This window comes from Lichenostomus cassidix, chromosome 2, assembly GCF_008360975.1.
Source record: "Lichenostomus cassidix isolate B80296 chromosome 2, HeHo_3.0, whole genome shotgun sequence".
Taxonomy (NCBI): domain Eukaryota; kingdom Metazoa; phylum Chordata; class Aves; order Passeriformes; family Meliphagidae; genus Lichenostomus; species Lichenostomus cassidix.
Window position 1 is genome coordinate 16,793,730 of NC_139482.1, and position 21,174 is coordinate 16,814,903.

The 21,174-nt window shown below is 39.2% G+C and overlaps 2 protein-coding genes across 7 annotated transcripts; one reads left to right on the forward strand and one right to left on the reverse strand.

The window, feature by feature from the left end:
* Positions 1–4,207: 4,207 nt before the first annotated feature.
* Positions 4,208–9,692, reverse strand: THNSL1 (threonine synthase like 1). Of its 6 annotated transcripts, none has more exons than XM_085050489.1 (3): positions 9,409–9,692; positions 7,648–7,732; positions 4,208–7,114 (listed from the first exon to the last, which is right to left on the reverse strand). In XM_085050489.1, exons 1-3 carry the CDS (start codon positions 9,690–9,692, stop codon positions 4,838–4,840), a joined length of 2,646 nt encoding a protein of 881 aa, XP_084906615.1. In that variant the 3' UTR covers positions 4,208–4,837. The 6 variants fall into 6 exon arrangements, with proteins under 6 accessions (XP_084906615.1, XP_084906614.1, XP_084906617.1 ...); XM_085050488.1 differs by having other exon boundaries at positions 4,208–7,117; XM_085050491.1 differs by having other exon boundaries at positions 7,648–7,735; positions 9,413–9,480.
* On the forward strand, positions 9,607–20,562 carry ENKUR (enkurin, TRPC channel interacting protein). The gene is made up of 5 exons (XM_085050495.1): positions 9,607–9,829; positions 13,261–13,406; positions 14,540–14,760; positions 16,552–16,698; positions 20,181–20,562. The coding sequence occupies exons 1-5, from the start codon at positions 9,756–9,758 to the stop codon at positions 20,352–20,354; spliced, it is 762 nt and encodes a 253-aa protein (XP_084906621.1). The 5' UTR covers positions 9,607–9,755; the 3' UTR covers positions 20,355–20,562.
* The last annotated feature ends 612 nt before the right edge of the window (positions 20,563–21,174 follow it).

Sequence of the window (21,174 nt, forward strand, 5' to 3'; positions counted from 1 at the left end):
GCAAGCTGAGCACATTTGCAACTGCTGTGAAAAAAACAGTGACATTTAAATCTTCCTTAAGCTGCTAATGCATGTTCAGCATCAATGGCCGACTCACATTAATTCACTGACGTTAACTGCTCATTGCTGTTTCAACCATTCAAGTAATTTTTAAGACCATGATCCTGAAATGATATTAGAAGTGTACCAAAGTTGCTCCACAACAGCTAACAGACAACTAGCTCATCTCTCCACTGAACTAAATGTGAATAAGAAACATTAAAACGTGAGAGATTTCTTTTTCCATACCAATTCCTCAGAATACAGGCTTTCCATGCAGCACCAGACAAGTCTGTGGTGCAACGTAAACAGTGTTTAGACCTTTGCTATTTTTGATCTATGTTTCTTTTTTTATACATACTTCCTTCCAAAATGGAGCAAATTATCTCATTAAAATCTTAGGCTCAGCAAAATGAATTTCTAGATTATCATCAACTATACCCCTAACTTTAAAGGAAACAGAGGATGGAACACATCTTTCAAGACTTAAGAATATCAAACTCTGAAACCACTTCTTAAGTGGATTTTCTTCATAGCAGATTGATAAGAATTTACAAACTTAATTGCAAAGACAGTGCTACAGTGTGAATCCTGCAGTATTTATTTAGAAAAAAATACAGTGTATACAAATGAGTAATGTGTATTTCAGGTATGCCAAACATGATATACTTGATAGCAATGTCTGATCTTGATGTCCTTGAAAGCAAAGTCAATCTCTTGAACAGCAAGAATCTTCCCTGTAGGGTTCCATCAGCTAAAATATTCCATCACCTCCATAACTGTAAATAGCAATTTGTTCTGTATCATAAGATATGAGGAAAACAGAATTATCTTCTGAAGTCATCCCTATGTGATCTATTCACCCTTTATCTCACATCACTCTCTGTCACCGAGAAGGGCTGTGACTAAAGGCAAGTAATGAGCACCTGGTACATGTGTAAGCAAAACAAAGTATTTTCCACACAAATATTCTTACAATAAAAGTGTAAATATAGACATTCTATTTGTCCTTAATTTTATTAAATTTGTCCCTAAGGTTTATCATGTAGTAGCAAGTGTTCAGTACAGATTTATCTGTAAAGAAGAATAACAGCTTAACTAAAGCTATGCTATTACTCCGGGTGAACAACACAAGTGGAAATTTGCAGATCTGCACACTCATACTCTCTGTCAACCTAGCTTTTATTGACTGATACTGCAACATCCTGCTGGACAAAAAATGAGCAAACTGTGTATACTGCAAACCTAAATGGCTTAAAGAATCCTACTAACCAGCACAATATAGATTTGCTTTTCTGTACCATTGGCACACCACTTTTGCCTTGAGAAGTTAATAGCAAATAATGGATGACCACATTCAGTATGCACAGTGTCTGCACACTGAACACGTAAGACAAGAAAAAGGGCACTTATGCCCACTCTTTAATGCCTTTTGAATCTTTCATAATACTGATAGTGGGGGAGAAAAGGACCATAACAAGAGCATAATATTTGTTGAACCACAGTATATTGTTGACACTAAGAAAATCTGGGCTGGGAAGACAAGAGGACTACTTCCCTCACTATCCTATGTACTCACAGCCAGCTATTCTGAGCATGCTGGAAATTTTTTCCCTTCCATTCCTACAGGCCCTGCAAGACAGACAAGCCAGAAGATTGCACACTACAGCTACCAGAACAGAGCATTACAAATACTGTGTACATCCAGGATCACAACACTACTGCAGCATTTTATAATATCCATTACTAGGATCCACAAGTAGATGTAATGCACAAAAATAGTACACTGAAGTTAATAAAAGTCCAAAAATTAATTGTTTTTGAAAATTAGTAAATACTATATTGTAAAAGCCTTTAGACATTCTAAGAATACATTAATATTATATGTGCTCATTAACCACTGCCTTTATACACCTTAAGTCCAGGTTGAAAGCCCTTACCTAAGTCAAGTGCTCATTTTTTTACTTATTTAATTCATATCAACTGCTATAATGGCTCATGTGATAGGAAAGCAATAACTAGAAATTCAAACCATGCTTGGGTTACTGCCATGAACTTTGAAATAATGATTTAGTCATGCCAAAATAAATCCCCCGCTAGTTTAGTTCTGACTGGTTTGTCTAATACTGAGTTATCTCAGGGAAGGATGTTGGCTTCTAGTCTTATCTGGTTTAGAATCTCAGCTTTTCCTTTTCAGGTACTTTCTATGAAAACAAGCCTTTCTTTGAAGAGGTTTCTATGAAGTTTTGTAACAGGGTATGACACTGCCCCATGATGTCAAATGGCATTAAGCCCCACGGAACCAGATACTGCAGGATTTCCACCAAATCCTTATGCTGAAACCAATCCCTGTCCCAGTAAGTCAATCCAGGCATTTGGGTTTGAGATTTTTTCCCCAAGATTTAGAATTCTCTTTTTGTGCTGAGCACATCCAGAGAAAGCATTACATTTTTTTCCCACCCAGAACTACTGTAAGAATCAGACTGAAACATACAGAAATACAAAGTGGATGTTTGCTTATCACCGATACAAATGATGCTTCTTTCTTGGCAATATGCTTACGCAACTTTTTCTTACAGAACCTGGATTTTTTTTTAATTACATAATCATGGCTTTTCCCCTGTTGTGTTTGGAAAGTGATGAAAATTCCCCTGTCCTCTGAGGAGACTGAACAAGTTAGATATTTTCTCCCTGGAGGAGGTTCAGTGGGCACTTCAGCACAGTTTTCCAATACTTCAGTGGTGGTTAGGAAGAGATCAGAGACTCTCTCTTCACAAGAAACCATATGGAGATGACAAGGGCAAAGTTGCACCAGGAGAAGGTTCATCTTGATATAAGAAAGAAATTTTTCCCAGTGAGAACACTCAATCACCAGAACAATCTTCCCAGGGATGTGGAAGAGTCTCCATCGCTGGAGGTTTTTAAAACACAACTGGACAGGGCACTACATAATCTCATGTAGACTCAATCTGTCACAAAAAGTTGGACCAGATGATGTTTTCAGGCCACTTCCAACCCAGGCTGCTCACAATTCCTTGAAAAGTTATTTTTTAAAGTTACTGCAGAAATAGTGAACAAGGTTTGAGCAACGAACTAGAAAGGTCCTTAAAAAGTATCTAAGAATGGCAGAATCTAGAAAGCTACTATGTCACGCCCAGGTTCTCAGCTACACTTAATGAGACTGTACAGGTATTCACTGTGGCAAAGGCACATCATGCTTGGGACTTTTACCTTATGCTGGAAGAAAAGACAATTCTTTAAAATAGTTTTCTAGATGATATCTTGTTCATTTCTAGTGTGGCAAAAAGTGCAAGCAGGCACACAGAGGAAGCTGTCCGATACAGCAACAGTTCAAAGACCAAAGTGAATCTTGACATGTAGGAAATGTTGCCTATTGAAGAGGCAAAAAAAAAAAGTTATCAATTACCAGATTTGAATCTTAGCAGGAAATACAACTTCCCATAGGTATGTGTCCTCACATCTGAAGACTCTTAGCTCTTTACCTCTAACTGCATGGCACTCAAAACTTCCAATACATTATTTTACCATGTCTCAAAGTGTGAAATGTAGTTTATGTCCTTGCAAAATATAACCTTCAATTAGCAGAAAATATTTGTCTATAACCACATGATCTAGGACAATCTACTCTATTTTTTTCTTCAGAAAAAAAACCCAGCAAAGAGCCTGTCATTAGGAAAACCACACAGATCTATTTTAGGTTACATAATGAACACTTCTGATGCTATCACACTGGAATTCATCCTTCACTTTCCTTGATGAGATGCCAAGCAATTTGGGAAGCTTCTTTCCTACATTAATTCATGCAAAGCATGAATAGAATAGAACACCAAGGAAATTAACTTCAGAAAAATATGAAAACATAAGTAATTAGAACAAGAAAAGCTGTATGATCCGAAAGATAAAACATAATACAAAAAATATATGTAAATAAATGGTGAAGTCTGGTTCTTATTTAAGAAGGCAGCTGTTACTACTAGCACATTCTTCTATAGTACTAAAAAACAATTGTAAAGTTGAAAGTTCAAATAAAAAAACATCTAGGAAAGAGACTACAAGACACCAAAGGAAGAGTCACACCTCAAATATATTAAAAATATTGAATTAGGTATTCTATGTGACACAGGAAGAAATCTGGGAGAAAAAGGTGTTAAAACCAAAATGACCAGACTTTTTTACTTAGACACTGGCCTCACAATACATAAAAAACATTATACAAGAAGGTAATATATCACAAATTCACTGGTTCAAGGATTAACAATACAAGGATACTTTAATCTTTGTAGTGAAATCAACCCTCATTAGTAACATATGAACATTATAGTAACATTATAGTATCTTTTTTATGTTTCAGTGCCCCAAGTGAAATGAGTTAAAGTTTAATTAAATATCCACCAACCAAAGGTTCACATCATTGTTGCAACAAAACCAGAGCAATTACTTCCAGAAAGGTCAGATTTCATTATCTGTCTCCTTCCATGGGGGATGCTTGAGGCTTGAGAAAGAGACAGCACTTCCAAGGAAAGCCAGCAGTGCTGGCATCTCTACTGTGTATGACCTGCAAAACGGTATTCCAGCTTTTTACACTCTCAATTCACAACCTTTCACTGCCACTAGAAATCTCACACATGCTACTTACAAATACTGTTGAAAGCTTGACAACTGAATATAAAATTGTGTGATATGCTGTGGACTCAACACAGGCCAGATGAATGATGGCTTTAGTGAAACATGAAGCTTGTTAAGAAGGTATTGCAATTGTGGACATTGGATCAGTTGCTCAAAAAACTTTCATAAAATGATTTTGAATTAAGGTTTCTATGTGGCCCATCAGCACACTCGTATCAGCAGCACAGACCTGGTGATCCCCATTTCCTGTCTTTTTCAAGGTCTCTAATAGGCCCCAGTGGATTGGAGGCAGAGCACCATAAGAACTCAGCAAGTGAAGCTGACTTAATGGATTCTGATTTATTTCTGCAATCCTCAAGGCCCTCAAGACAGCAGGTGCAAACTTAGAATAATGAGCTGTAGATGAAATAATAATTGGGCAAGTTCTATCTTGTAATCGATCTGCAACTACTTTAGCAACAGCTGTGTGTGTATCCAAAATATATCCTGTAGTACTGTACACAGAGTGAATGGCAGCTAGACAGTCCTCTTCAGAGCACCAGCCAGCCACTAAGTCCTGCTGAAGCTTCCCAAGTAGATCTTTCCGTAGCTGGAAGTGGCCCTGATTTTCCAGCTGATTAAATAATTGTGTCACCAGTTGTCCATCTTCATTAGCAATCAGGTGTAAGTATCGCTCCAGATTGGAGGACTTCAAAATATCTACTGCTGGTGAAAAAGTGGAAATTAACTTTCTCCCCCTCAAATCATAAGCACCTGTTCTTATGAAGTCAGTCAAAACATTGTTTTCATTGGAAGCACAAATACATTTTCTAATAGGAATTCCCATGATTTTAGCATAGAAAGCAGCTAACATGTTGCCAAAGTTTCCTGTAGGAATGCAAATATCTACAGGGCTTCCAAAAGAAATAATACCTTGATGAACAAGGTCAAGGTATGCAGAGGCATGATAAACTATCTGAGGAAGCAGTCGTGCCCAGTTTATGGAGTTTGCTGCAGCTAAAGCTGTTCCATATTCTACTGTAAGAAAGCCAGTAAAATCAGAATCAGTAAAGATTTGCTTTATAGCTGTTTGGCAGAAATCAAAATCAGATTTGACACCCACTGACCAAGCATTTTCTTTCTGACAGCTAATCATCTGTGATTTTTGAATCGGGCTTACTCCATCCTCAGGAAAAAAATTCACCACAGCAATTCTCTGTTTGTCAGTGTCATGGAGACGACTAAAGCCATCTAGAACAGCACTCCCTGTGTCCCCAGAAGTAGCTACCAGAATCAAGTAATTGCAGGTTCTGGGGATGCAGTAGGCAAATAAATGTGGCACTAACTGTAATGCAAAATCTTTAAATGATGCTGTTGGTCCATGAAATAACTCAAGAAGAAACTGATTGCCTGCCAGATGCCTGACTGGGGCAATTTTAGAACAACTAAAGTTTTCTCCATAAGCAGTTTCAATAATTTCTGCCAGTTTAGAAGCAGGAATATCAGCGGGATGTATGCATCTTTCTAGTACCACCTGGGCTCTTTCAGTGTAAGTTGCTTCAATCAGACCTTGCCACTCTTCAGCAGTGAATTTTGGAAGTCCTCTTTCAGGAACAAATAGTCCTCCATCAAGGGCTAAGCCCTGAGTGACAACGTCACTGAAATATTTATGAGAGTCTTCTTCCATACTCCTTCCAGACCTACTAGACCTAGTTGAAATGAAAGTTTCCAGTTCAGAGTCTTGGTATCTCTTCACAGCATCAAGTACCTTTTCTGCTACAACCTCTGCTGCAATATCCCCTCCACAGAGAACACGGATGTCAAACCACCTTTTGTAGAACTGCTTCCGAAACTGAAGTATGTCCTTGAGTGAAACACCAGGAGACAGACCCACGATACGATCCACTTCCATTGATTTCAGCCTGCTCATAATGACTGTTGTGGGCACATCCAGATACACAACTATTCCATTTTCCTTCATGTGCTGCATGCCAGCAGCATGCATTGGATTAGATCCGCTAAGGGAAATTACACTTCCAGATGCTGAGAATTTCAACAGGGCTTTTCCTTCCTCCTCTAGAAATTCCTTACAACCAACTTCCTGCAGTTTTTCTGACACACTCATATTCCAGGTAGTTTCAAGGACATCGTCATCTATGTCTATGACAGGGCAATCCAGTTTGTGGCCTACTATTCTCCCAACTGTCGTTTTCCCAGCACCTGGAGGTCCCATCAGGATAATATTTTTCTTTCCAAGAAGAGAATGGCTTGAGAACCATGACTTCCATATCTGTGCGAATGCAACAGGTCTTGAAAGCATCAGTTTTAAACACAAACTAGAAAGACTGTTTTGGGTTATTAGTCTTAATGGCTGATACTGAAAAATGTGAAACATCTTCTGATGAGTTATTGTGTGCTTTTTTCCAAGACAACTTGACAATCCACTTAACTGCTTCAGAAAGAAAAAAAACAACAAAAAACACCAAACAGTAACTAGTCCTTCAGCAAACATCTAGACAAAAACCCTCAAGGATATAAAATTTAGAACAAGACTTCAAACATGAATCCAGCTACGATTTCATCAGTGCCAAGGAGGTATTTTTTTAGAGTAAGACTCATTCCCCTTTCCTGCATAGTTCCAGCTTGTTTCCACTGTAGATGGAAGATGAATTCACTGAAGATGAATCCAACTTCAAACAGTCCATGTCCTCAAGGTAAACACAGACATCCAAGCCTAACATTATAATACTGTTTGCATATAATATTTCTTATAGGCATTCAAAATCAATTAGTTTTTCTTCTAGTAGACTTGCTTTTAACTACACATTTATGAGTAACAATTAACTTGATTACCTTCTTGTAATCAAAATGTTAACAAAATATGCATTTGACCCACGTCCCAAGAAAACTTTGATTACTTTTTAATACTTTCTTTCTAAAAAAAACAAATGCGAGACCCACTTAAACACACAGATAACTCACAGTCTTCTGCAACAGCAAGGCCAGATGAGTTGCATTCAAATCTCTTCTGAAGGGATGGCAAACCAAGCAAGGGATTTTTGAAGAGCTCCTATACTGGAATTGAGTTGAGTGTAATTTGGGAGCAGAGAGAGGAGGGGAGAGAGAGACAGAGAGAAATCATGAAGACACTCTACCCACGAAAAAGAAGTAACTAAGAAAGATGGATTTCCAACCAGGTAAGAAACTCCTAACACTGTGCTTTGTTTACTTAGAGAAATGAGCACCAATATGAGCAGTAATTGGATTACATGATTTGTCTGTGACATTTTGGGCAAAGGGGGAAAGACTCTCAAAAATGTCCCTAAAACTGAGAGGGGGACAGAGAGAAGAGCATTTGCTCACTTCTGTGCAAAGATGAGCATGCAAACAGTAAGTCTCCGTGTTTCCACCCAAAACTGTGACCTGGTGGATATGCTGTAATTACAAGGCATAGATCAAAGTAAAGATGGGCGCATCACACTGTACAGGTTTTTTTCCTCAATCCTTGTGAAGTATAAGGGGTTCATCCTGTGTAGATGCAATATAAGATTTTTTTTTAATAGTTATTAAAAAGGAAAAACAAACTGTGAAGAGTAATTTTAATATCCAGTATTACTCTAAAGCTGTACTGCAATAGCAATGCACTCTAGTACATACAGAAATAGGTATATATTCCTTTTAGGGACAGAAGGAGATCTTCATATTAAGCTTGCAGATGTAGAAAATTTATATTCAGAAACAAATAAACCCAAAAACCATACAGACAATATTTTAGTGACTTTATTTCCTGAGTGTAAGAATCACTTCAAGCACTGTGTGTGAACTAAAGGATGAAAACCACGCCAAGCACAGTGTCCTGCCTGCCATGTCCTGCTCCACTACAGAGTAACTCAGAGCTGCAGTCACTTGGGGTGCACTACACAAATAATGGGTGTAACATCTGGGCTGCCTTACGAATTTAGGCCATAGGTATTGTTTAAAACCAACAAGTTAATCTGGAGCAAAATCTTCCTGAGAATTCCTTTATTTAGCTACTCATTTCAAGCTATTCCCGTGTAACTCAGCTTTCACCCACCCACAAGAAGCACATGTACACAGAAGCCTGCAACCATTGACTACAACCCACTTCCTTGAAATAATTTTTTGTCCACTGGCGAAACTTTAACAGCAAAAACAGCTCAAATGATCCACCCACCCAACTTCTGATGCACACGCCATGCCAGCAGGGTGGGGTTGTTGCAGCAGAGCTTACACCCATGCCTCCAGCGACATTCTGCTTTGGCACTGTGCCTCGACCCTTCACACGCCGTGGACAGCACCGACACATCGCTAGCCATGCCCCACAGTTTAAACTACCGCTGCCGGTGACAGGCTCTAGCGAAAAGTGGGCCCAATTACTTGGCTAGCCAAGAGATCAGCCCCCACACCAAGCTCCTGCAGCGGCTCCCTGAGGAGTCCAAGCGCGGATGGGAGGAGGGAGGGAGCCGGACGGACCGCACCCACCGACCCGGCCAGCACAGCCCCGGGCTGGGGCTGCCACCTCCTCTCGCGAGCGGCGGCGGAGCCCTTGCCCTGCCTGTCCTGCCCTATCCTATCCTGCCCTGCTCTGCCCTGTCCCGTCCCGTCCCGTCCCGTCCCGTCCCGTCCCGTCCCGTCCCGTCCCGTCCCGTCCCGTCCCGTCCCCAGCCCCAGCCCCGGCCGGTCCCACCCCCGCCCCCGGCGCCCTGAGCGCGGCGCGCGCACGTACCGGGGGGCGCTGCCACAGGTACGGCGCACGCGCAGCCCACCGGCCCGGCGCGCCCCTGCTCCCCCGCGCGCAGTGCGCCCGCGCCGCCCGCGCCGTACCGGCAGCAGCCGCGCCTGCGCAGCCGTTCGGCGGCGGGGCAGGTGGCGGCGGAGGCCCCGCCCCTCATGGCGCCGTCCCGTAACGGGTTTCCCCGGTAACTGACAACAGCCGCCGGCCCCGCCCCGAGACCCTCGGCGAGGCCGCGCTTGCCCACGGCCAGAGCCCTCGGCGGGGCGGGCATCCCGCGCACGGAGCCCCACGAATAGGCGGGCGCTTGCCGTGCCCGGGGTCCCGCGGCGGGAGCATGGCCACGCAGGGTGCCCAGGAGGGCCCCGGTGAGCCCCCGCCGCGGCCGGAGAAGCCCGGCAAACCTGCCAGGTACGTGGGTGTGACGGAGCCCCTTGTAGGTAGCGTGGCTGGTTCTGGCAAGGCCATGCATTTAACGGCTAACAGGTATTAAAAAAAAACCCCAAACTAGTTTTTGCATAGCTATTCCTCCTCCTGATGGGTCACTAACAACAGGAAGCACATTGAGCGTGTCCAGAGAAGGACAAGGAACCTGGTAAAGGATCCCGAGCACGAGTCTGTGAGGAGCAGCTGAGGGAGCTGGGGGTGTTCAGCCTGGAGAAGAAGAGGCTCAGGGTGACCTTATCGCTCTACAACTGCCTGAAAGGAGGGTGCAGCCGGTGGGGGTTGGTCTCTCCCAGCCAGTTAGTGATAGCACAAGAGGACATGGCCTTAGCTGCAGCAGGGGAGGTTTAGGTTGGACATTAGGACGAAACTCTTCATAAGAAAGGGTAATTAGGTACTGGAATGGGCTGCCCAGGAAGGCGGTGGAGTCCCAACCCTGGAGGTGTTTAAGGAAATACTGGATGTGGCACTCAGTACCGTGGTCTGCTTGGCAAATAGTGGTTGGTCCTAGCTTGAGCTCACTAAGTCAGAGGTCTTTTCCAACCTAATTGTGATCTCTTTTGTTATCTGAAGGTTTACAGTCTGCTCCATGAGGTGATTATTAAGTTTGGTGTCTTCAGTGACATCTTGTTAGTTGATAATTTACAGAACACTCCTGTGCACAGAAATTAAGTGACATCTTTGTTATTTTCAGTTTAAACAACTTCTGAGTGAGTGGCTGAAAAGTTGAGATTTCCAATTTCCATGCATTCCGTGTGTTGGTGTGTCATCTGACATGGTTTCTTTTGGTTACCTTTTTCACCTCTTACCATAAAAATTTAAGAAAAGGCCTTTTGCCAAGAGGTATGCAGATGTGGGTTTTTTCAAGTCCCTGTTGATATAAAAGAGGGCTGTTACACTTAGCATCTTCAGTGAAGGGGTAATATAGGTCATAACTAAATAGCTTTAAAATAAGTTCATGTATCAGTGACACTCATTAAAACAAAGATATTTATCCTGTTTCAGGTAAAAGGATTCAGACTGGTGAGATTCTAGTTCTGAGTCTTTTCCATGTAAAAATAGATGTTTTAATTTAGTTTGTTTGCGTTGTGAATGGATATACTTTTGGGCAGAGATACTTTTGAAGACAGAGGGAGGTGAAAGGACAGTATGGCAAGGCATGCACGCTAAATCCATTCCTGTCCAATACCATTCAGAGATTTGGATACTCCATGACCATCGGTTCAGTTTAGGCAAGGGATTCCTTGGTTAGGCTATACTCTGACTAAATCCCCTTCTGATCTCATCCACTTCTGTTGACACCACACTTCCTGTTTTGGAAGGTGACACAGTGTGACAAATACTCAGTTGCTAACAGGAGTGATGAACCTGTGCAGTTTTAACTAATGTATACAAAATCTAGTTTGTTGTTTGGGGTTTTTTTTGCCAAATGAAATAATATATATTTCACTCTCAACTGACTGGTGCTACTCATGAAACCACAGCAAACATCCTCATTTTCTCCAGCTTTGGTATCCCAAGATGACACCTAAGGAATTGGTGTCATCTTCTGTTGTCTTACAGATATATCATCTTTTTTCCTCTTGCTAAAAGGTGAACAGATTAGATTCTGATGCTCCCCATAACCATGTTTTCTTCCTTGCAACCCTCCCTAACCCTATGATGTTGGTGTGTGGCATGGAGCCACTTTCTTGGCCTGGAAAGTCACTGAAAAGATAGCAATTGCCCTATCCCTTTGTCCAAAGGAGTACCTATAGCTGTCTATAAATAATGTCTTTACCTCATGCCAGTATGTAAGAAACTCAATGTCTTCTCATTCCAAGACTGATAATCCCTCCCTCAGTGCCTTTCTCTCCTGTGTGCTTACAATGCCACTCCTAGAATATTGTGAGGAATGCTATTATTTATCAGTTTGCTGGATTTGTGCAATGTTTGCAGCCATTTGCCATGAATTTAACAGAAAAAAATAAATAAAACCTCATTCCTTATAATTAGGTGTATTTCAGGAATTTTATGTATAATCTTATGTACGTAATCCTCTCTGATTTTGGAGACCAAATCTCCAAAAGACAAAACAACTCCACAATTTTAGTGAAGTCTTCTGACATGGTCTAATGTTATGATCAAGTACAAATACATGTATTGGACATTTGCAGCTCATGGACAAGAGCTTTTATCAGTGTTGCCACTAATATACACATTCAGTGGCCCAGCATTACATGGTTTCTCTTTTCCTATTTTAGTATTTCCATAGAATGGGTTGCACTATATGTAATCGTTTTTGTTCTTCCTTTTTATCCTTACTTGAAAACATGGAATAGTTTCTTTCATAAACGTGTTTTTTTTCTATAAAAGAAGCGCAGTTTTTCATAAGCTTTTGCCTGCCATAAATTAATATGATATGTTTCCTAAAGATAGACAGATTTTAAAAGTACAGTGAGGGAGCCTTTGCTTCAGGAGCAGAGAGTTCTGCTTCCTCAGGCAAACATCTGTGACAGCTCAATCCTTCAGATAGAGGCAAGCCGTTGCTAATCAGCTAATGATCAGCATTTGGCTTCTTTTGGAGATTTTGATTAAAGCAGAAGTTGCCATGGCATATGCAACATTAGACCAAAACAGCAGTGTGTGCATACCATGTGCATATAGCTTTTCATGTCTGAGCCTTACTGATTTTCACAAATGCTGTTTCAGTGCCAAACCCACCACTGATTACCATTGTTCAGGATGGTAGATCATATCTGTGTAATATAAGGAGTCTGCAGTGTGCTGTGCTGTTTCAGGGCAGTCACCCATCTCATCTAATCTCTAATAAGAGTCTGTAATAGGTGGTTCAGCAGGAACATTGAGACAATGATACAGTGGACAGTAATAAGGAAAACTGATGATCATGGACATCCTGTACAATTCTTGACTACATTTGACATCTTTTATCAAGCATGAATTATAGAATATGCTGAGTTGGAAGGGTGCTTGAGTCCAACTCCTGGCCCTGCACAGGACACCCCAAGAATCACACCATGGACCATAATTAATTAATGCAAGAAATACTCAAGTTTATTTCCAAAATTTAGATTTTGTTGAATTTCAGAATGTCTGTGTTCAGTACTTATAATTGGTAGTCATTTCCCCAAGCTTAATAATCCTGATCTCAGAGATACTAGAGCAGAAGGAAGAAGCAAGCTAAGTTCAGAACCAGAAAATTCATTTGTCAGTGCGGTAGTGGGTTTAGCCTTAGCATGGAGGCTGTGTGAATTATGGCCTTTATTTGGGAGAGAGTACAAAACAAAACAGAGTAGGCTTTTGCCATGAGCTACTGCAAAAAAGTATATTCTTTGAAGAACTATTTTGAATAGTTTTCTGACCCTTAACTTCTTTATGGGTATTCTTTTACCTCTAAGGTATATATCCATATATAGACCATTTGTGAAACGTGAAGCAGAGAAAAATAAATTTCCGTGGAAAACTATGGGGCCAGCAAAAGTTGCAGTGCCATCTCCAAATGATTTTCTGCAGAAACATTCCAAGGAGCCCAAACTAGCACCAAGTAAGTGTAGAAAGAAAATATATGCAATGAAATGTCTTTTTTACAGTAGGGAGTTAAGTCTGTGTGTTCTACAGTACTAAGTTATGGCAAGGTATCAGGTTGTAAAAACAAACTGCAGGAAAGTACTGGTTCATGGGATCAGAATCAGGAAACCAGCTGTTGTAGGAATGAACCCTGTCATTTGTGACATTATGCTTATTTTCTGCCAAAGAAGAACATGAACTCAGACAACCTGAATCAAATAATTATTTCTGATAATGATCATGAATTAGAGTTATGTCTAGTGGGAAATATGATGGGAAATAATTATTCTTAATTGCTCACTAAAAGTGAGACTACTTAGGAGACTACTGAATTTCTGTTGGTGCCTTGGAGAAAAGATTACACTAAAATGGAAGAGTTTCTATATACTCTGGAGAAAGGATTGTGAGAAGTTTTTTCCAGGGGTTAGGAAGCAGCAAGAGCAGGGCTTTTGCCTAAGGAGAGATGAGTCAGACATTGAGGGCAACCACAATGCAGGCTGGGCAAAGACCTCACCAAAAGAGTGCAGTCCCACCATGTCAGCAGGCCAGTAGAGTGGGGTGATGAGGAAAGTCTGTCCTGTCATTGTCCCAGTGACCATCAGGCAAATTTGGGTTACAGGCCAGGTTCCTCTACTGATTCCACATAGCTCTTCAGGAGTAAGACTAGGGGCAGACATGGCTGAGACAGCTCATCCTGGTATTGGCAGCTGAAATGGGGTTCCTGAGCCCAAGGGGGTGGGATGGATGCCCCAGGTGCGACTGGACGAGGCCATTATTGCTTGAGGGCTCTGACAATGAGCACCTCTACTAAAAGAAGTTCCAATTACATTTGAAAAAAGTCCTGTACTACAGCAGTTAAGGGGAAATGAGTGACATATAAGGAAAAGCCATCTGAAACAACATAGTATTTCCTAGGTTATGAAACTTCTGTTAGGCCAAACAAACATACATCACAGTTCATTGACAGGCAATTCTTTCATTGTAGATACTGCTGAGTTCTACTTTTGTATCATTCTGTGCACAGCTTTTCCCTTTTGAAAAGTGTAATAACATGAAATTACAAAGCTCCTCGTGTTTATTGCTGAGAATGTTTACATGCTCTATTCACAGGAAAAAAAGAACAGGATGGTAAAAAAGTGCTTCCATTATCAGTGCCACTGAGGACATACCGCCCAGTTATTCGGATTAAAAAGGATTTTATAAATAAAAATGCAATTGCTGTTATCAAGGGGGCGCCTAAAGAGCCTCGACCTTTTTGTGTTGATACAAGACAGGGAGATAAATATCCCCTTGAACCTTCAGGACTTGTTCCAAAATACATTAAAAAAAAGGTAAGCTTTATTAAATTTTATTGGAAATACTATTAGTAATGCCTCTTTTAGATTCACTATTGCATTCTCCTGTGAAATATTTATTATTCTTTTTGAGATGTTTAGATACCACAGGTGTTTGTGTTGGACCTCTTGCATTCATCAAGAAGAAATCACTGGCACTAGATTTGTGCCTTGCCTTTGCTCTGTTTTCATTTGCTTATGCTGTCAGCCAAAAGAATTTGCAGAATGATTGTTCTAAAGCAATGGCATATGTCTTGCATTGGGAACCCATGGAGTGTCTAATGGGGAGACATAGTATTCTGTGATGAGTTCTGTTAGCTGCTTAGGAAAGACAGGCAGGGAAGAAGAGAGGAAGGTTGCCCTTTGAATGAAGGACCTGTTCAAATATATGGAGCTCTTCTATGAAATTGGCAAAAGGCTGGTTGAGCCTGTGAGTCAGGATCAGAGGAAAGGCCAGCGACTGTCAAAAGTGGGCTTGTTATGGAGCACCCAGTAAGGCGAAGAACTGGATGAAATCTCTTTTAGAAACTTTAGGAGATGTTCAGATCACAGTGCAGCTTCTTATGGAAGACTTCACTCTCCTTGATATCTGCTGAAAGGATAACACAATGGGATGAGTCCAAAATGCTTCCTGAAGCATGTCAACAACAGCTTTCTTCACAGATGGTGGATGAGCCCACCAGTGGTCATGCTCTTCTGGTTCTGCTACTTACAAATGAGAAAGAATTGGTCAGGGGTGTGATAATCAGTAGTAGTCTAGGTGGCACAGGCCATGTGGTAGTTCCAGATGCCCTCCTGCTCAGGAAGGCAGGTGATAGTGTGCTGACCATGTACTTCAAGAGACCAAACAGCAGCTTATTCAGGGTAAGTAGGACCCAATGAAAGACAGCTCTGGAAAGCAAAGAGCTTGGGAGAACTGACATGCCTTTGGGGACAGCCTCCTCCAAGCACAAGAACAGTCCATCCCCTACCCAGGAAAATAAGATGCATCAAGAGTCTGGCTTACCTAAACGTGTAAGTCATGAACAGAGCATTATGCAAACAATGAGATGACATAAGACATAACTCATGACAGAGCATTATGCAAAAAAGAACCTGAAGCCCTTGCAGTACTTTTCCATGGCTAAACATGTATATAAAAAATGCTAGTCATGGTGCTACCTGACATTAAAAGATATGTGAATCATTTTGCATTTAGTAGAAAGAGGGTAGACTCTGATATCGTCTGGCTAGATGAGCTTCCAAAATAGATGTGTTTTGCCCAGGAACATCTGGAGTATTCAGAAGTTATTTTTTTCTTCACAGAAACACATCCAGTATGGGATAGTTTATCCTTAACTAGTCCAGTTTTCATGTATATATTCTTGTATGTTGCAATGTTCAGCAAAAATCAAGGTACAGGAAGACCTTTCAAAGAAATTTTATAGGAAATGTTTCCAGTCGTCGAATTTGACACTATATGAAAATGTAAAATAGCTCGCAATCATAAACAGGTTTCAAACTCCTTGCTCAACCATCAGTTCTTATAAATAGAAATTTTGGTTTCTGGATTCTGTTGTTTCCTAAGGTTGTAAAAATAAATTGAAGGAAATTGTTTATATATTTTGCTCAGGCTGCAAGGATAATCATGTTTGACACTTTTAAGAAGACGGTGAATTAGGATTTTAATGCTCAGTGGCACAAATTGTCATTTCAAGCTATTTTTGCAAATGTAATATATTATGGATGACAGGTATCTCTTCATTTCCTTAAAAGCACAAATGAGGAACTTCTTCCTTCTCCTTACAGAATTATGGTGTTTTACCAAAATATGTGACACGGAGAAGGGAAGAAATTAAGAGAGAGAAGGAAGAATTTGAAGCCCGTATCTTGGAGGAACTCAAGAAGAAAGCCATGAAATCTCTCTCTGATGAAGAAAGGACAAATGTTCTGAAGGTGCGTATTTTGGTTTGGTGTAACTAGTAACATGTACAAAAGATTAAATGGGGTAGTGTAAGTCCATATAAATAATAAAAGTATAGTATTTTGTTTTTTAAGATGAATGAGTTGGCCACTTTTTCACTAGATGGAGCTGTAGAACAACTGTAAACAAGTGAAAGGAACTGCCCTAAGCTACAGTTTTAATCCAGTTTTCAATTCTGTTTGATTCTTATCTGCCTTAATTACCTGGAATTTCAGTGAAACTTCAAAGAGCAGAAAATCACCTATATGGATTTAGTGACACTTATTCATGGAGAAATACATTTTTTTCCTAATGCAGCATATAGCCCCTTTTATTGGCAGTTTCTGTCTTCACATTGTGACCTCACTGATTAAAGCATAAAGTCATGCTTTAAAATGTGGCAAAAAAGGGAAACAGAATTAAATTGCAATATAGTCGCAGAACTATGACTGAAAAATTCGTATTATATCAAGCTGTTTCAGATGCTGTCTTTCATACTGTTTTTATGAAAATTTTCTGGAGAGAATTAATACCATAAAAGAAGTAGAGCACAAAAGAGACATTTTAGAAGTATACTCTACCCTTGAACTGGAATTTTTCCTGACTACTTTTTAGCCAAATTTCCTATGAAAATGAAGCTTACATGACATATGTTTATCAGTCTGTCCCTTAATAACTTGCTCTTAGCATCCACCTGAAACAAATTAATAGACAAAAGGACAGCTCTAAGATGCTGATTGCCCACCAAAAAAAAAAAAAACCTCTAGAGAGAAAACAGTGTCTAACTCACCTGCAAGACTAACTGGTTAATGAGCAAGGAGTGAAATGTCCAGCACAATGGTGTCTGGCATATACAACAAGCAGTAGAAGCTAGGAAGGAGTATGGGAGGGAGGAGAGGATATTGCATGGATATTGCAGCAAGGATATTGCAGCAATATAAAGAACAAAACAGCATGCTTTTTTTGAATATTAGGATATATTTATGGTGGGAAAGGCATGGGACAAGCTGATAGTCCAGCAAGTTAACTATGCAGCAAAAATACACATTCAAAAAGGCATGTGAGTTCAGCTGCTCACCATTCTTCATTTAGTTTGATTAAGATGATGTTATATATTTTTAAAATACAGGAATGCACTGGAATATTTTTTAAAAATTTTTAAGTTTTTAGATTGTTTTTATTAACTCAGTATTTCTTTTATTTTTTTTTTCCAAAACATTTGCACTTTCACGGGCTTACTTACACAGTTATATTGTCAGGAGGAATTAGTGTCCCCAGGGTATGTGGCTTCTACCCAGTACTCAGCTGTAGACATATGGGAATTCCTGTCCTTTAAAATAATTGACATTGCTAGTGAACACATGTGCACTATCTGATTTAAAAGAATACGTGGCAATAGATGCCTGAGACCAAAATCAAGCCTCATGACCTTACAAAAATAAAGGGAAGTAATTTGTGCCAACATTTTTTGAACTCTCCATTATGCTTACTTTGGTTGGGATTTTATGAGAATAAAAGAGAATGTTGATAAATGCAGTACATATTTCTCACTGATCCAGCATGTATTAGAATTCCATAAATAGAGTTGGATATTCAGTTTGTGAAGTAGCCTATTGCAATAGTGGTCAGCATGTTACATTGCTGGAGGAGCTGTGAAGGAGATTTTTATAGAGTCATGATCTGCTTTTAATCTCTCCACTTTGTAGGGATAAAAAAACTTTGAGTGTATGCTCTAATGTTTTAAAATTCATTGTTTTCAATTATTTCCAAACCAGTTTTTACTAATGTACACCAAGAAGAATATTTAACGAAACTATAAATGACTCTTCTATGAAAGTTTTTGAAAAGATGAGATTTATTTTTATGCCTAAATGTTTGTAAACTGTACCTGATGCCTGGTAGACTATGAGCCTTATCAAAGTACTTTATAGCCTTGGGTAGCAAAGACAAGTATGATTACAAGGCAGTAAATAAATATCCTTGTTGCTCTAAGTTTCACATGATGAGGTAAGGTATTTAAATTTATGCAGATATTTGTATATGAAGATTGTTGGGATAACCTTTATGAACAATGCTTAGATGCTTAATATGAATATGCAAAAAGCATGAATTGCTATGCAATAAATACACTGGTTTGAATCATTAAATATTAGTTCATATTAAAGATTACATTTTTCTTAGTGTTGGCATGTGAGTTCATTTTTTTTGTTAATTCATACGGTCAACAAAAGACAATTTTTTAAGCACAAGAGCCCTTGAGTTCTGAAATAGAAACAACACTCTACAAAGCTAAATATGTGTAAGAATAAACCCTCTAAATTTAACTTCAGTATGCTCATCAGTTAGCCAGTCTGTAAGAAAAGCTGCTAAATAATACTGAAGGACATGAGGTTGGAAATCACAGTGTGCCATAAAATCAGTGTGCCAATTTAATCCAGTTCTAGTTATGGAGAAGAGTTGAAAACATTAGTTCCAAAGAGAGTAACTTCAGTTCTTTATTTTTGAATATACTTTGTGATATCCTCTAAGGTGACAGAACTGGAGCCATAAACACACTGGAGAAGTGTTTTCTCACTGATAGGCATGTTATGTTATTTACTGATTACTGTCTCAGTTCCTTGTTAGCTGTGATTATTAAATTCACCCATATAGTTTTCATGAGCTCATTTGATGTACTGACTAAACTCTACTAAATCCTCATATAATGTGTGGATAGGATGTGTAGGTTTTGATTATACTTTTGAGGAGAGAAAGTAATAGCAATAGTTGCGGTAATTGTAAGAAAGGCTATAAAGACAAAATTTAAATTTTATTTGCTACCACAGTCTGGTTCCTTTCAGCATATATTGGTGGATAAAAGTGTTGCCTCTGGTGTCAACTTAACAGGTTTCTGAATAAGTTTTGGATTACAGTGTTTTTAATTTTTTTAGGTAGGGTTTTAATCTCGAGGTTTTGTATATGGAGGATACAGTTCACTTTATCTAGAAAGGTAATTCTTTGCACAGCAGCGTTCAAGAGAGGTAGTTACTGAAATTATTATTGATAGGGTCAGTTGGAGTTTTTAGTCCAAATGATAAATAAATTACCTATAGTTGTTACTGTAAATGTAGATTAGAAGGGGAATGCAATTATTCAGAATTTTTTCAAAGTAGTTTATAGAATTTAAGTATTGTGGAATCAGTTTGGTGACCATAGTCTGAACAAAGTCTCAATTACAGAAAATTAAGCTGGTGGTGAGATGGTCTGAAACTGCTGCTGAATTTTGACTGGAGTTCCAAGTATTGTAACTCTTAAGGATTTAATTAATTTGGTCCAGTTAAGATGATTACACATTATTAATGTATTTATCTATTATTTTTACGTTGCAGTGACACTTAGCAAATGTAATATAAATAAAAAACTCAAGTAGTTTATGTACATATTGTTCTTACTTTAAGTTTTTCTCATGTATTTCCTTTTCATGTAATGGCACCAGGCACTGAAAAAGAACTGGGAGGAGCTCAATCATGCATTTCAGGGTCTTCCAGTACTAACAGACACCAAATACAAGGAGATGCATAAAGAAGAGCTGGAATTAAAGCTGCGACAACTGGAGCATGATATAGAAGCACTCGAGAAGCACAAAGATGTCTACATTGCAAATGTGTAAGGACTGTTGTTCAGATATTGCCTCTTTTCTCCTTTTTTCTCTATCCCTACATCTCCAAAAAGTGCCTCTTTAAATTCTCAGAAGATGCTACTGTCAACTATTTAGAAGGAAATACTCAACTAAGTGTGTAGCTTCTTAGAAAAGTTGTTACATATAGCTCTCATCTGTACAATTCCCAAAACATTTAGAAATAAAATTCTTAACTAAACATTGAGTATAAATAGTGAATTTAATTTATTATTCTTTGTAATTTTTATTAACTACTAAGATTTCTGTAAACATTATACAAAAAGCATATAAAACACTGTTTCATATGTTTGGAGCACATCTTGCCTTGCCTAGCCAAAACAAAGGGAAATAATTGGCTGCTGAAGACAGCTTGGTAAATGTAATTTCAGGATGGAATGGCTTCTGGACTACATATTAAAGAGCTGTTGTGCTTTACTTAAAAGCTTCAGTGATTGTGTTTCTAAACCTCTTGGCTTCTGCATAACATTATGTGTACTCATTTTTTGTTACCAAAACCGATTTTTAATGTGGAAACCTACAGTAACAGAGACTTCACACAATACAGATACCACATGTAGCTGGCTGTGTGTTTTTATGAGTACATAATTCTATAATACTATAGTAAATCTACAATTAAATTAGAAAAATGTGTTTTGACTGGAATTATGTGTGTACTGTTAGAATGAAAGCAATTTACAAGCATCTGAGTTGAGACTTAGGCAAAAATTATATCAACACACTGTATTGCAATTGTTTGCATAGAAGGAAAAAATGTTATTCTTTCCTACTGCTAAACCTTTGCTTTATAGAA

Excerpts from the sequence above, each read along its gene's own strand:
- THNSL1 (XM_085050488.1), bottom strand. The coding sequence starts at position 9,692 with ATGCCCGCCCCGCCGAGGGCTCTGGCCGTGGGCAAGCGCGGCCTCGCC. Across the intron at positions 7,733-9,408 it reads GTGGCAGCGCCCCCCGGTAC|CTCTTCAAAAATCCCTTGCT; the intron begins GTGCGCGCGCCG and ends CCAGTATAGGAG. Across the intron at positions 7,118-7,647 it reads CCTTGCTGTTGCAGAAGACT|CAGTTAAGTGGATTGTCAAG; the intron begins GTGAGTTATCTG and ends TTCTTTCTGAAG.
- ENKUR (XM_085050495.1), top strand. The coding sequence starts at position 9,756 with ATGGCCACGCAGGGTGCCCAGGAGGGCCCCGGTGAGCCCCCGCCGCGG. Across the intron at positions 13,407-14,539 it reads GGAGCCCAAACTAGCACCAA|GAAAAAAAGAACAGGATGGT; the intron begins GTAAGTGTAGAA and ends CTCTATTCACAG. Across the intron at positions 14,761-16,551 it reads CAAAATACATTAAAAAAAAG|AATTATGGTGTTTTACCAAA; the intron begins GTAAGCTTTATT and ends TTCTCCTTACAG.